The sequence below is a fragment of the Sinocyclocheilus grahami genome, unplaced genomic scaffold (genome assembly GCF_001515645.1).
Source record: "Sinocyclocheilus grahami isolate Dianchi unplaced genomic scaffold, SAMN03320097.WGS_v1.1 scaffold110.1, whole genome shotgun sequence".
NCBI classification, from domain to species: domain Eukaryota; kingdom Metazoa; phylum Chordata; class Actinopteri; order Cypriniformes; family Cyprinidae; genus Sinocyclocheilus; species Sinocyclocheilus grahami.
Window position 1 is genome coordinate 2657733 of NW_015505289.1, and position 13532 is coordinate 2671264.

The window sequence follows — 13532 nt, forward strand, 5'->3', positions numbered from 1 at the left end:
TGTGTGTGTGTGTGTGTGTGTGTGTGTGTATGTATGTATATATATGTGTGTGTGTGTGTGTGTGTGTGTGTATGTGTGTGTATATATGTGTGTGCGTGTATGTGTATATATATATATATATATATGTATATGTGTGTGTGTGTGTGTGTGTGTGTGTATATGTGTGTGTGTGTGTGTGTATATGTGTGTGTGTGTGTGTATGTGTGTGTGTGTGTGTATATATATGTGTGTGTGTGTGTGTGTGTATATATATATATGTGTGTGCATGTGTGTGTGTGTGTATAGATATGTGTGTGTGTATATATATATATATATGTGTGTGTGTGTGTGTGTGTGTGTGTGTGTATAATGCTCTATAATGTTACTACTACTAATCATTTTCTAATTTTTTTTTTTATTTTTTATATTGATATCTAGAGAGCAGAGTGGCCAATAAAATGTTAATATATTTATAATACAATTTCATGATCGCAAATGAGACCTATGCAAAATTTCAAATTAACAAATTTTTTTACGCAAAATTTTCATACCAGAAAAAAATGTGCATTGCTTTGACAAAGTGGATTTTTAAAAGGGGAAGTAAAGCCAATGTTCTCATAAATTAAATATAATATCAGAAAAATACTTGTTAGTCACTGTTAATAATGTACTGATGATCTTTTCTGTATTCATTAGTTTTGACTTTTCCCATGTTATTTAGGTTGTTTCTGCTGTGCCATGGAAACAGGTGTTCGTATATACAATGTGGAACCTTTAATGGAAAAAGGCCATTTAGGTAGGATAAATCTGTTTTCCTTTTTTAAAAACTTTTTGTAGACTTATCTGTTGATTGTGTGTGATTGGTTATAGATCACGAGCAGGTGGGCAGCATTGCTCTGTGTTCAATGCTTCATCGATCAAACCTCTTGGCTGTGGTGGGAGGCGGCGTCAACCCCAAATTCTCCGAAATCTCAGGTACACTGGGGTCCAAATTGCACTTATATACTTGGATAAAGTACACTTAAACTGCTTCCTTCAATCCAGATTTTATATGAGCTGGAATAAACTGTGTGTGTGTGTGCGTGTGTGCGTGCGTGCGTGTGTGTGTGTGTGTGTGTATACGTGTTTTTGTGACAAATGAAGACATAAATTTGTATAATGACAAAGGTATGACATAGGTATTACAAGGAGAAGGTGACTTTTCAGGACACTTTTTGTAGACTTATCTGTTGATTGTGTGTGATTGGTTATAGATCACGAGCAGGTGGGCAGCATTGCTCTGTGTTCAATGCTTCATCGATCAAACCTCTTGGCTGTGGTGGGAGGCGGCGTCAACCCCAAATTCTCCGAAATCTCAGGTACACTGGGGTCCAAATTGCACTTATATACTTGGATAAAGTACACTTAAACTGCTTCCTTCAATCCAGACTTTATATGAACCGGAATAAACTGTGTGTGTGTGTGTGTGTGTATACGCGTTTTTGTGACAAATGAAGACATAAATTTGTATAATGACAAAGGTATGACATAGGTATTACAAGGAGAAGGTGACTTTTCAGGACATTACCCCTTGTCCCCACTTTTCAAAACGCTTATAAATCACACAGAATGGAGTGTATTGAAAATCAGAAATAGCACAAAGTCTCCTGTGAGGGGTAGGGTTGGTAAAGGGCAATAGAATATACGGTCTGTACAGTATAAAAACCATTACGCCTATGGGATGTCCCCACTTTTCACAAAAGTAAACCTGTGTGTGTGTGTGTGTTTTTATCTTATCTCTGGCAGTATTAATTTGGGATGATGCTCGGGAAGTGCGAGACCCCAAGGACAAATTAGTTCTTGAGTTCACGTTCACCAAACCAGTGCTGGCTGTGCAGATGAGACATGACAAGTAAGATATCCAGCCATTAAACAATAGTGTTTCATTTTTACACTTAAAAATGCTGTTTGTATTACTAATGTCTCATTTCATGTTTTTGTATGTGAAGAATCATCATTGTCCTGAAAAATAGGATCTACGTGTATAGTTTTCCCGACAACCCTGTCAAGCTGTTTGAGTTTGACACTCGAGATAACCCAAAAGGTATTGTGAGCATTGCTTGCAATTTCATATAGTTTCATCAGAAAGAGGCTTGACTTGTTTTTATGTATTTTTCATCACTGTATTTTTGCGTTTGTAGGTTTGTGTGACCTGTGCCCTAGCTTGGAAAAGCAGTTGCTGGTTTTTCCTGGACACAAATGTGGCAGTCTACAGTTAGTGGTAAGATTTATGTGCAAATTATTATAAAATATTACAGTAGTGAATTGAATTTGGCATATTAAAACTTGCAGGCATTTATTAAAGGAATAGTTCACCCAGAAATGAAAAGTTGCTCAAAATTTAGATGTAGATTTAGATGAGTTTGTTTCTTCATCAGAACAGATTTGGAGAAATTTAACATTAGTGAATTTATCAGATTCATTGTCAGTGAATGGGTGCCGTCAGAATGAGGTTCCAAACAGCTGATAAAAACATCACAATAGTCCACAAGTAATCCACACGACTCCAGTCCATTAACATATTGTGAAGAGAAAAGCTGCATGTTTATAATAAACAAATCCATCACTAAGACATTTTTAACTTCAAACCATTGCTTCCATCTAAAATATGAGTCCTCTATCCATAATATTGCTTTCTTCAGTGAAAAAGTCATCACGTCTGAATCAGGAGAGAAATATGTATAATATATATAACAAATCAAGCACATTTTACAAGCGAAAACAGTCTGAAATAGTTCTAAACAAATATGTTGGTGAATTTTGGTGTTAGAGGACAAATGGTGATGGACTTTTTCACTGGAGGAAGCTTTATTATGGATTATGGACTTGTATTTTGGCCAGAAGTGACGTTTTGAAATTAAAAATACAAAGTATTTTTAAAGTTACAAACACGCAGCTTTTCACTTCACAAGACATTTACTGATTGACTGGAGTGGTGTGGATTACGTGTGGATTATTGTGATGTTTTTATCAGCTGTTTGGACTCTCATTCTGACGGCACCCATTCACTGCAGAGGATCCATTGGTGAGCAAGTGATGGAATGCTACATTTCTCCAAATCTATTCTTCTTCATGTTGGATGGAATTTTTAATGTTCATGACTCTTTGACAGGACCTTTCCAACACAAAACCTGGCACATCATCTGCTCCATTCACTATCAACGCCCACCAGAGTGAAATCGCCTGCCTGGCACTGAACCAGCCTGGCAGTGTGGTTGCGTCTGCATCCAGAAAGGGCACGTTGATCCGTCTGTTTGACACTACAACACGAGACAAGCTAGTGGAACTACGTAGAGGAACCGACCCGGCTACACTCTACTGGTATTGTATTTGAGCTGCTTCTTTATCTAGATTCAAGCTCTGCTCACTTAGGACATTCTCTCAAATTCATGAGGTGCATCCTGGGATACTTTCTACACAGTATTGAAGGAGTTCACATATATGCTGAACACCTGGCTGCTTTTCCTTCACTATTTAAAAATATTTTTATAAAGAAATTCATGTGTAAACAATTTTTTTGTCAGCCGAACCCCTTAGACATAAAATATTTGTTAATATTTCTATAATTTAAAAACACATTTGCATGTTCATGGTTCTCTGATGTCCATTAATGGTCACATGGCATGCAAGAAAACAGATCAAATATTTAATCTTTTTTTTAGTGAGTGTTTTATTTGATTGTTTTTATTTTGAATATATATATATATATATATATATATATATATATATATATATATATATATGTGGGTAGCAGTGGTGTTCTGAAATGAGGCAAAGTCCTTTTTTTTTTCTTTTTATTAATGCAAATTCATGTCCCAGTCACATTTTTTGTTTTTAAGCATTTTACATTTATTTCAAAAGAATAACTTAAGGCAGTAACACTTTAAACAATATATTTTATTTGTGAACTTACAGTGGGTACGGAAAGTATTCAGACCCCCTTAAATTTTTCACTCTTTGTTATATTGCAGCCATTTGCTAAAATCATTTAAGTAATAGTGCACAGGTCTACTTCTGTAACTTCTGTAATAAAGTGATGGATGTGTTTATATCAGATATAATCACCACACGACAGAAATACAAAATACACGTTTGTATTTGCACATGTATTTGCATTCTCAGCGATGATAACGCTCACAGACATAAACACGATGAGTGTGGAGTCGAGTCAAGGGAGGGAGTGTTTGCGGCTCATTATTACACACGGATGTGCTGAACTGTCCCTGACAACCACCCAAAAACACTCCACACGACCCAGAGAGTGCGTCCCGAGTCGACCAGAGACGGTGGAGGTGTCGTGTTGGCTTGCTTTCGGTGTATGACAGCAGCAGATTGAGATTTCTCCTCAGAAAGTGAGTTTTTGCCATGCTAACATGCTAGCCGTCTACGCTGACACAGCAGAGTGACAAGAGAACAAATATTGAAACTCTGGCTGACTGAAACGCTTTGAAATAATCATAATCTGAGATTGAATCGTTTTAAGTGAATGAAACGTGCTTATTTATGTAAATAACGTGTGTAAATGTGTTACATTTACGGTATGTTTGTGCTAGCTTTGACTAGCTACTCGTAGCTTTAGCGCTAAACTGATTATTTTCAAACATGGGTTTAGTTGATTATTATTTTAATCAACCTAAAAATGTATTTTGAAAGTTTAACACTGACATTTTAAGAATTGACAGGACATTTGTAGCAGGTTAGCATGCATTGAAAGCTAATATTGACGTTTACATTGACATCAAGTAACGATGTCTTTTTATTGACAATAAATGTGAAGAATTTTGACTTTCATTTATGGCATGCCTTACGTTACATACAATATGGAAGATTTGACGCTTGGGCACATGACTGACATAGTGCAACCTTCCCTTTTCAACATGTTTGTGTGTTTGGCAATCACAGCCATTGCGTGTCATTTGCAGAGGTTGCATACTACATAACGTAATTACATATTTAAGTGACCTCACAAGTGATCTGATCGTTTTATTAGGCACAGTTTAGTCCACAAGGATGGCTTCTCGTAAAAAGGTGCTCCTGAAGGTGATCATTCTCGGGGATTCTGGGTAAGTGATGACCTTCTGAACCAATAATGCCTGACAGTGTTAAATAATTTCAAGTTTCAAACACTTAGATTAATAATCGCTCTTGTGTTTGTGTGCTACAGTGTGGGGAAGACTTCTCTGATGAACCAATATGTCAATAAGAAGTTCAGCAATCAGTATAAAGCCACTATCGGTGCAGACTTTCTTACCAAGGAGATGATGGTGGATGACAGGCTTGTGACAATGCAGGTCAGATATGAATTGATTTTATATACCATCGTTAACTAAAGCTAATCCCATAAAAAAAAAAGTAATTAATTTTTTATCTAGTTGCCAAGACAGCATTTCTCATTTTCTTTTAGTTTAAGCTGAAGTACTAAAATAGCTAAATAAAATAAATAAATAAAAATATGGACAAAGAAAAGTTATAAAAATGGCTAAATCATACAAAATAACATTAACTAGATTTAAAAATAAAATCTAATTAAATAAATAAAAACTGTTATAGTATATCAATGATACTAAAATAACACTAATACATACGTATATGAAATATATAAATAATATTATTAATGATTATGCATTTTATAGATAGATGGATATAAATTCTTATTTATTTATTTTACCTGAGGTCCAATAACAATGTTAATCAAGTCCTTTCACACTCAGAAATACTATTATATTACTATGATTATGTATTTTAATATATATTACAATATATGATATTAATTATTATTATATATATGTATGGAGAGAGAAAAAAACAAGCAATATTTATATAATTATATTTATTTAAAAAAAAACTGAGGTCCACTTGCAATGTTAGACAAGTTTTTTTGCACTGAAACATATTTTTTGTATTTATAATACATGTGTGTAGTATTATTACATGACCGTTTTTCACCCTCCCGACAACCCTCAAAATTAAACGAGTAGTTTTTTTTTGTTGCAAAAGATCAAGAACATGATTTCTAATTATATAGCCCTTTAAATGCAAACAATGCAGCGCTGTAATATGTTCCTGGCTGTTTCAGATCTGGGACACGGCAGGACAGGAGCGATTCCAGTCTTTGGGTGTGGCTTTTTACCGTGGGGCGGACTGCTGTGTGCTGGTGTATGATGTGACCGCGCCGAACACCTTCAAAACCCTGGACAGCTGGAGGGACGAGTTCCTCATTCAGGCCAGCCCACGAGACCCGGAGAACTTCCCCTTTGTAGTGCTCGGCAACAAAATCGACTTGGAGAACAGACAGGTCTGTCTATACAACAGCACAGGATTACATGTTTACATTTTGACATCAAATTCTCAGAAGAAAGCCCCAGATGATTTCAAAATCTCATTTAAACACAATCTTCTTTTGTTGTTGTCTTATAATGATTGTTGTACATGTAAGCACACTCCTTTTGGAGGTACTAAATGGATAGATAGTTAGAGATGGTCAAACTGATTTTATAAAATAGGTAGTATTGATTAGTGTTATTAAAATACTATTATAGCTTTTGTTAATATTTTGAAGTATTTTTTAAAGGATAAGCTCACTTCCAGAATTAAAATTTCCTGATGATTTACTCACCCCCATGTCATCCAAAATGTTCATGTCTTTCTTTCTTCAGTCGAAAAGAAATTAAGGTTTTTGAGGAGAACATTCCAGGATTTTTCTCCATATAATGGACTTAAATGGTGGCCAGTGGGCTGAAGGTCCAAATTGCAGTTTCAATGCAGCTTTAAATGGCTCTACATGATCCCAGCCGAGGAATAGGGGTCTTATCTAGCGAAACAATCGGTCATTTTCTGAAAACAAATTAAAATGTATATACTTTTTAAGCACAAATGCTTGTCTTGCACTAGCTCGACTTTACGCATTGCCAGGGATGTGATTCTTTACGGATTAATCCGGAATTCCGGTTATTTCGTTCTAAAATCATGACCCATGTAATAAAAAAAAATCGGGGGGATGGGGGTGTTCAGGGTGATGCTGGTTACTGCATGATGATTGAAATCACAAAATGGCCTTAAGCAATGAACTAAATAAACTTGCGAAAAAGTTATGCACGTAAACATCATGGATGGAATGGTCCTGAGAGCGCTGAAGGAGCTCGTGGCTCCATCTGCTGGACAGTTAAAAGGGTTCAAATGCGAGAAGAATTAGAGGTCCGCTACCCGACCCGAGCCCGACGGGTCCCGAAATACTTTCGGGTTTTGGGTCGGGTTCAGGTTAATGTTTAACGAATAGCTTCTGGTTCGGGTCGGGCTCGGGTTTATAGCTAAATTAAAACCTATATGCAGTACGCTACGCTGCTTTCATAGATGCATTCACACACATTAGTGCACACGACAAAACAGCACGGAAACTTTTATTAGTAAAATAGCTTCGACAGGCTACTGACTCGCAACTTTATATTTCTCTGCAATGAGGGGGTAAAATCGCTGTTTTTGAAGGAACTAAGCCTCGTTGCTTGTAGAGAGAGACGTGCAGACGCAGGTTCACACACGCAACTTTCATCCCTCTCTCTCTCTCTCTTTCTCGCTAATTCAAATAAATGATATAATTAATTAATTCAAATAAATGCGATCTTACCGCACTGCATCTCTGTGTCTGATTTAAAGCAGGCCGAATGCTAACGAGCCTTAACTGACGAAAATGACCATAATTTGCACGATAGAAGAATTATCGTCTTGTCGTATATAACCATTCAAAAACTCGGCAGAATTTATGTGCACCTGATGGTCATAAACTTTCATAACTGGTAAGTGTTTTTTCTTTTGCCTTGTGCACTGGCCGAGCCTTAATGATTCTGTTTCTTTACATGTATTTGTTTACTGACCGTTGCATGCAATTGTGAAATACAGCATTTTTTTTTATTTTTTAAAGTGGCTATTCATTGTGGGAAAAAAAACAACAAAAAAAAAGATTTCGGGTTCGGGCTCTAAATTTAACTGTGCCACTCGGGTCGGGCATGGTCAGACGGTCTCGGGTACGGGTCGGGTTCGGGCTTCACTTCAAAGCCCATGCAGACCTCGAAGTAGAATCAGTGCTGAAATGTGTTTCTCGCCCGGTTCTTTTTTATGAATGGTGGTGAGAATTTGAGATTAGTACTATCATAAAATATGAATGAATGAATGATGCATTTATATAGCGCTTTGTGTATTGTTGTACACCCAAAGCGCTTTACAATCATGTGTGGGGGGGTCTCTCCTCAACCACCACCAGTGTGGTGCTCCTCAACCAACCACCATCAAAATATGCAAAGGTTGCAATGTAATTATATACATTTATACAACAGTTCGTTCTGGTTCTCAAATCTGATTGGTTGAGAACCGTGAGATATTGTACTGGTATCGCTACAGGAACGCCCTTTCACAATTTTGTATCACTCCGCTTGTTCTAGCCGGGTCTATGTTTTTTTTTTTTTATTATTCACTGAGCTAATCGTAGAATACGTTAGTTAATATAAGAAGAAACGTCTCTCTTCACGGTCTCACTCTCTCTCATTTGGATGCACGTCTTGCCGCATTGTTTCTCTCTTATAACCTCATAATTTCTCACTAATAACCTAACTGAAGCAGCACATGCCCTTGATACGAATTCTAAAAGTGACGTATGTTTAACTGTCAACTTGAGCTTTGAATCCGTGGCGGAAGGAAGTAGTTCCGCAAAAAAGAGGGTTTTATTAGGCACTCTGTTGTTTCTTGTTTAATTACCCACATGTTCCGTCGAACTGTTGTATAAACGCAATATCACTCGAGTACGAGAGCGATACCGGCTCTATATCAGCGGCTGTGATTGCCTCACATCCATGCTGATATAGAACCGGTATCGCTCTCGTACTCGAGTGATATTGCTCATATAGGCTACAGTCTGACGTTCTACATGTCTGCTGGAACAGTACTGTGTTTTCAGTTTCGATTCACTGCTGTGTTTGAGTCACTTTAATTTGCATTTGGGAACGCAGCATTCGTCATTAGAGTCTGTTGTTGTTTACAAAGAGACGTTTCAGTGTCACATGATCCTTCAGAAATCATTCTAACATGCTGATTTGCTGCTCAGAAACATTTACTATTTATTATTATCAGTGTTAAAAACTTTTGCTGCTTAACATTTTTGTGGAAACAATGATTCCACGCAAACATTTGTGGTAAGATTTGGTAAGAGAGAGAGAGAAATTAATCATTTTATTCATCATACATTAAAGTGATTGTAGAGTGAAGACATTTAATTTTTTTTAATAAATTTAATAAATAGATTTGGTAAATGCAAATATATGCTGTTCACTGAACTTTTTATTTATCCTGAAAAATAAAATGTATCCCCATTTCCACACAAAATATGAAGCAGCACAACTCTTTTCAACATTGATAATAATCAGAAATGTTTCTTGAGCATCAAGAACTGGAGTAGAACTGGATGCATAAAATTATAAATTATAGGAATAAATTCAATTTTATAATATATTAAAATAGAAACCTTTTTTCACAATATTGCTATTTTTACTTTATTTTTGATCAAAATGAAATAAATGCAGCCTTGGTGAGCAGAAGAGATTGATTTCAAAATCATTCATAATTGTAATGTTTCCAAACATTTGGCAGATACTTTAATAATAATAATTATATTAATACTTTTATTATATTATATTACATTTTATAATATAAATTATTATCGTGATTATTAAATACTGCTTTTTATTTTTACAGGACAATAGTATGTATTAAAATATAAGATACATCTTTTCATGTGATAAAATATATTTTTTTAAATAAGTGTTGGGGCGTGGCCAGATTTTCCTGCTTTTTTGTCTCTAGTCCTCCTTTCTCCCCATTTATTTCTCATTTTTGTGTGCAGCTACTATCAACGTTTGTTTCTGAAAGTGGTATTCTGGGTATTCAATTCAATTCAAGTTTATTTGTATTGCGCTTTTTACGATACAGATCGTTGCAAAGCAACTATACAGAAAATTAAGTTTAAGGTATCCGTATAGCGGATCGAGGAATATTTATTAGTCAATTAGCAGATGAAACCAGCTTATTTTTAAGAGATGCTTCCCAAATCTCTATAGCAATTAATTGTATAAAACTTTTCTCTGAAGCTAAATGTAAGTAAATGTAAATTAATGTCTATTAAAGATTGTACAGCACCCACTATTGATATATTCCATATTCCATATTTAGGCATTGTGATGACAAAATGTGAATGTGCAAAGAAAGTCAAACATCCTTTTCAAAAAAAGGTAAAACAACGATGTTGGACAATTTTGAAGTTGGAGGAGAAAATGAGATGGATTTTCGCCCTACCCCACTTTTTTGAACCAGAGTACACAGATGCTAACCGTGCGTGACCTTTCCAACGGGATTACGTAATGTGTGAATTTGAGGACGCACATCGCGGAGTTAGTGCAAGATGAGCATTTGTGGTTAAAAGTATATACATTTTTTTTTTTTTTTTTTTAGAAAACGACAGATCGTTTCGCTAGATGAGACCCTTATTCCTCGGCTGGGATCGTGTAGAGCCCTTTAAAGCTGCATTGAAACTGCAATTTAAACCTTCAACCCATTGATGCCCATTTAAGTCCATCAAAGGTTGTGGGTTCGAGTCTCAGGTCCGGCGGGGATTGTAGGTGGGGGGAGTGAATGTACAGCGCTCTCTTCCACCTTCAATACCACGACTGAGGTGCACTTGAGCAAGGCACCGAACCCCCAACTGCTCCCCGGGCGCCGCAGCATAAATGGCTGCCCACTGCTCCGGGTGTGTGTTCACGTTGTGTGTGTGTTCACGGCTGTGTGTGTGCACTTTGGATGGGTTAAATGCAGAGCACTAATTCAGGTATGGGTCACCATACTTGGCCACATGTCACGTCACTTATATGGAGAAAAATCCTGAAATCATTTCCTCAAAAACCTTAATTTCTTTTTCGACTGAAGAAATAAAGACATGAACATCTTGGATGACATGGTTATATTTGTGTATATTAATTTTAGTTGAAGTTTTAGTAAAATAGGTCCACTTACAATGTTACTCAAGTCTTTTTGCACCTATAAATAATTTATACTATACATTTTTGTTATATTATTTATTGTTTTTATTATATTATTTTTTTTATTTTTCATTTTAATTTTAGTTTCTGTAATTGTTTTTTTTTTTTTTTTACTTGGGTCAGATTACAATGTTTGTCAAGTCCTTTTACACCTTTATTCTTTCTTTTCATTTGAAAGTTTTAAGTAATTTTGTTGTATGTTTTTGTAATTGTATTAGTTTATATATATTTTTAATAGATTTTATTTCAGTTTTAGATTGAATTATTTTAGTATATCAAGTTAAACTAATTTAAAATAAAAAAATGTATTTTAGCAACTAGCTCAGGGGTGGCGAACTCCGGTTCTGCAGAGTTCAGCTCTAACCCTAATTAAAACTCACCTGCCTGTAGCTTCCTAGTAACTGTTCAGACCTTGATTCGCTTGTTCAGGTGTGTTTGATTAGGGTTGAAGCAAAACTCTGCAGGGCTGCGGCTCTCCAGGACCGACGTTCGCCACCCCTGAACTAGCTGAAAAAACAATTTTTTTTTTATTTCAATCAACATTTATTTTAAGTATTTTTTTTATTTAGTTAAATATAATAACCCTGGTATTGATTCTAAAATCAAAGACTGGATGAGCCACATATCAATTTATTATATTGACTAAACTGACTGCCCTGTGCAGGTGACAACGAAACGAGCCCAGGCGTGGTGTCAGAGCAAAAGCAATATCCCGTACTTTGAGACCAGTGCAAAAGAGGCCATCAACGTGGACCAAGCTTTCCAAACGATCGCTCGCAACGCCCTCAAACAGGTATGCACTGTTTGACATTAGGGGTGGGAATCTCTAGGCACCTCACGATTCGATTACGGGCTGCGATGCAATGATAAAACGATTATCGATGCATCTTTCTTTCTATACATTTTCTTTTTTCTCACTGTGTGACTATTAAAGCAAAGTATTTGTAATGATCAATAATGAATTTACTTCCAATGTCTTTTTTTAATAAAACAAATGGAAGTGATTTGGCAAGTCATCTGGAAGTTTACATTTGCCAGCATATGTCCCAGCATTGCAAAGAACCAACAGGAAAAGAAATGTGCGGCTCCCTGATGTGCAAAAATTATATACAATATTAGAATGTTTGACATTTGTGAATTGATTCGGAGTCGTCCACATCTGTATCACGATGCATTTATTTTATGCATTTATTTATTTTTAATAACAGCACCTCCACTCTGATACTAATGTCTGCCCATCTCACAGGAGTCTGAGGTTGAGACGTACGACTTCCCAGACCAGATTAAACTGAGAGATGACAGACCCGTGTCCTCTGGTGACGGCTGCAGCTGCTGAGATGGGATGTATGGAGACAGAGGGGACCAGAGATGCAGAGGGGAGCCAGTGTGGGGCAGACCGATCCCGAAGTGCAAAACATCCAGCATTCAGAAGAAAACACTTCCTTCCCAAACTTGTATGTAAAGAACTGTTAGGAATTTAAAGAAACTCCCTGCTACAGCATCACTTTTAACATAACTACCTTTAAGGATATTATTTCTATGAGAAAGAGATGAAACATGATAGTTATTCTATTATTTACAAGTGATTTTTCTTTTTGTTTCTTGTATTGTTTATTCCTTGCAGATTATAGTCTTTCAGACTCGTCTCCTGCTTGTATGTCTTTCTGTGCCTTTTACTTCTTTTTAGGATGTTGAAGCAATCTTCCTTGAAATTCCTTTATTTTGCCAAATCCTTTAAAATGCTAAACTTAATTCTTTAACTAAAAAGCTATACGCACACTCGGAATAAACAGCCCAACATGTCACAATATCAAAATCCTCAGCAAGAGCTACCAAGACCAGAAAGAAATATTTAAAGTTTGTGCCTAAGGACGCCCACTTACATGGTACAGTCTTCAGTGCAGGAAGGCTGGTGGTGTCGAATGAACATTTTGGGGATCTGGGAGCTCACGAAGTCTTAAGTGCAATCATTTTAACCATGCAACACAATTTCTTTCACTTCGAACGAAAGTGTTTCCCCAGTTTTAATGTATGAATGAAACATTAATGATTAATTCCTGTCTTGACTTCATTCTGTTTAATTTCTAGGTTTACAGTTTATTTTTATGTTCATATAGTAGACATTTCTAACGGGTTCATCTCATTGAACAAATCATGGGTATGATGTAGGTCAAATAAAGGAAAGCTGAAATCGGAGAGCGAGTCCTGACGACCCGTGAATCCGTGTGATTTTTTTTTTTACGTCTTTATTTCTATCAGCCAGTGTTGTAGATTATTTCGATCGAAAACTCTTAGTGATGTCTGCCAATAGAAACCAATAAACACATCTGTCCCTCTTTTATAAAACAATTACCTTTCCTTGAACAGTCAAATCAATTCTCGGTTCTTTTATCAACGATGCTCCATTAATAAATCTTTATTCAAATGACAAAACTCCTT

The 13532-nt window shown here is 36.1% G+C and overlaps 2 protein-coding genes across 2 annotated transcripts in view; both read left to right on the forward strand.

Moving 5' to 3' along the window:
• Nucleotides 1–3376, forward strand: part of LOC107588984 (WD repeat domain phosphoinositide-interacting protein 4-like) — a 4014-nt gene extending 638 nt beyond the window's left edge. Inside the window, exons 3-8 of the mRNA XM_016277282.1 lie at nucleotides 701–775; nucleotides 850–954; nucleotides 1765–1870; nucleotides 1968–2062; nucleotides 2160–2239; nucleotides 3131–3376. Of these exons, the coding sequence (XP_016132768.1) occupies nucleotides 701–775; nucleotides 850–954; nucleotides 1765–1870; nucleotides 1968–2062; nucleotides 2160–2239; nucleotides 3131–3352 (683 nt within the window). The 3' untranslated portion in view covers nucleotides 3353–3376. The remainder of the gene's footprint in view (nucleotides 1–700; nucleotides 776–849; nucleotides 955–1764; nucleotides 1871–1967; nucleotides 2063–2159; nucleotides 2240–3130) is intronic.
• A 797-nt stretch (nucleotides 3377–4173) lies between these two features.
• LOC107588983 (ras-related protein Rab-7a-like) lies at nucleotides 4174–13305 on the forward strand. Its single transcript, XM_016277281.1, has 6 exons — nucleotides 4174–4370; nucleotides 5009–5081; nucleotides 5183–5309; nucleotides 6095–6313; nucleotides 11758–11886; nucleotides 12340–13305. Exons 2-6 carry the CDS (start codon nucleotides 5029–5031, stop codon nucleotides 12427–12429), a joined length of 618 nt encoding a protein of 205 aa, XP_016132767.1. The 5' UTR covers nucleotides 4174–4370; nucleotides 5009–5028; the 3' UTR covers nucleotides 12430–13305.
• The last annotated feature ends 227 nt before the right edge of the window (nucleotides 13306–13532 follow it).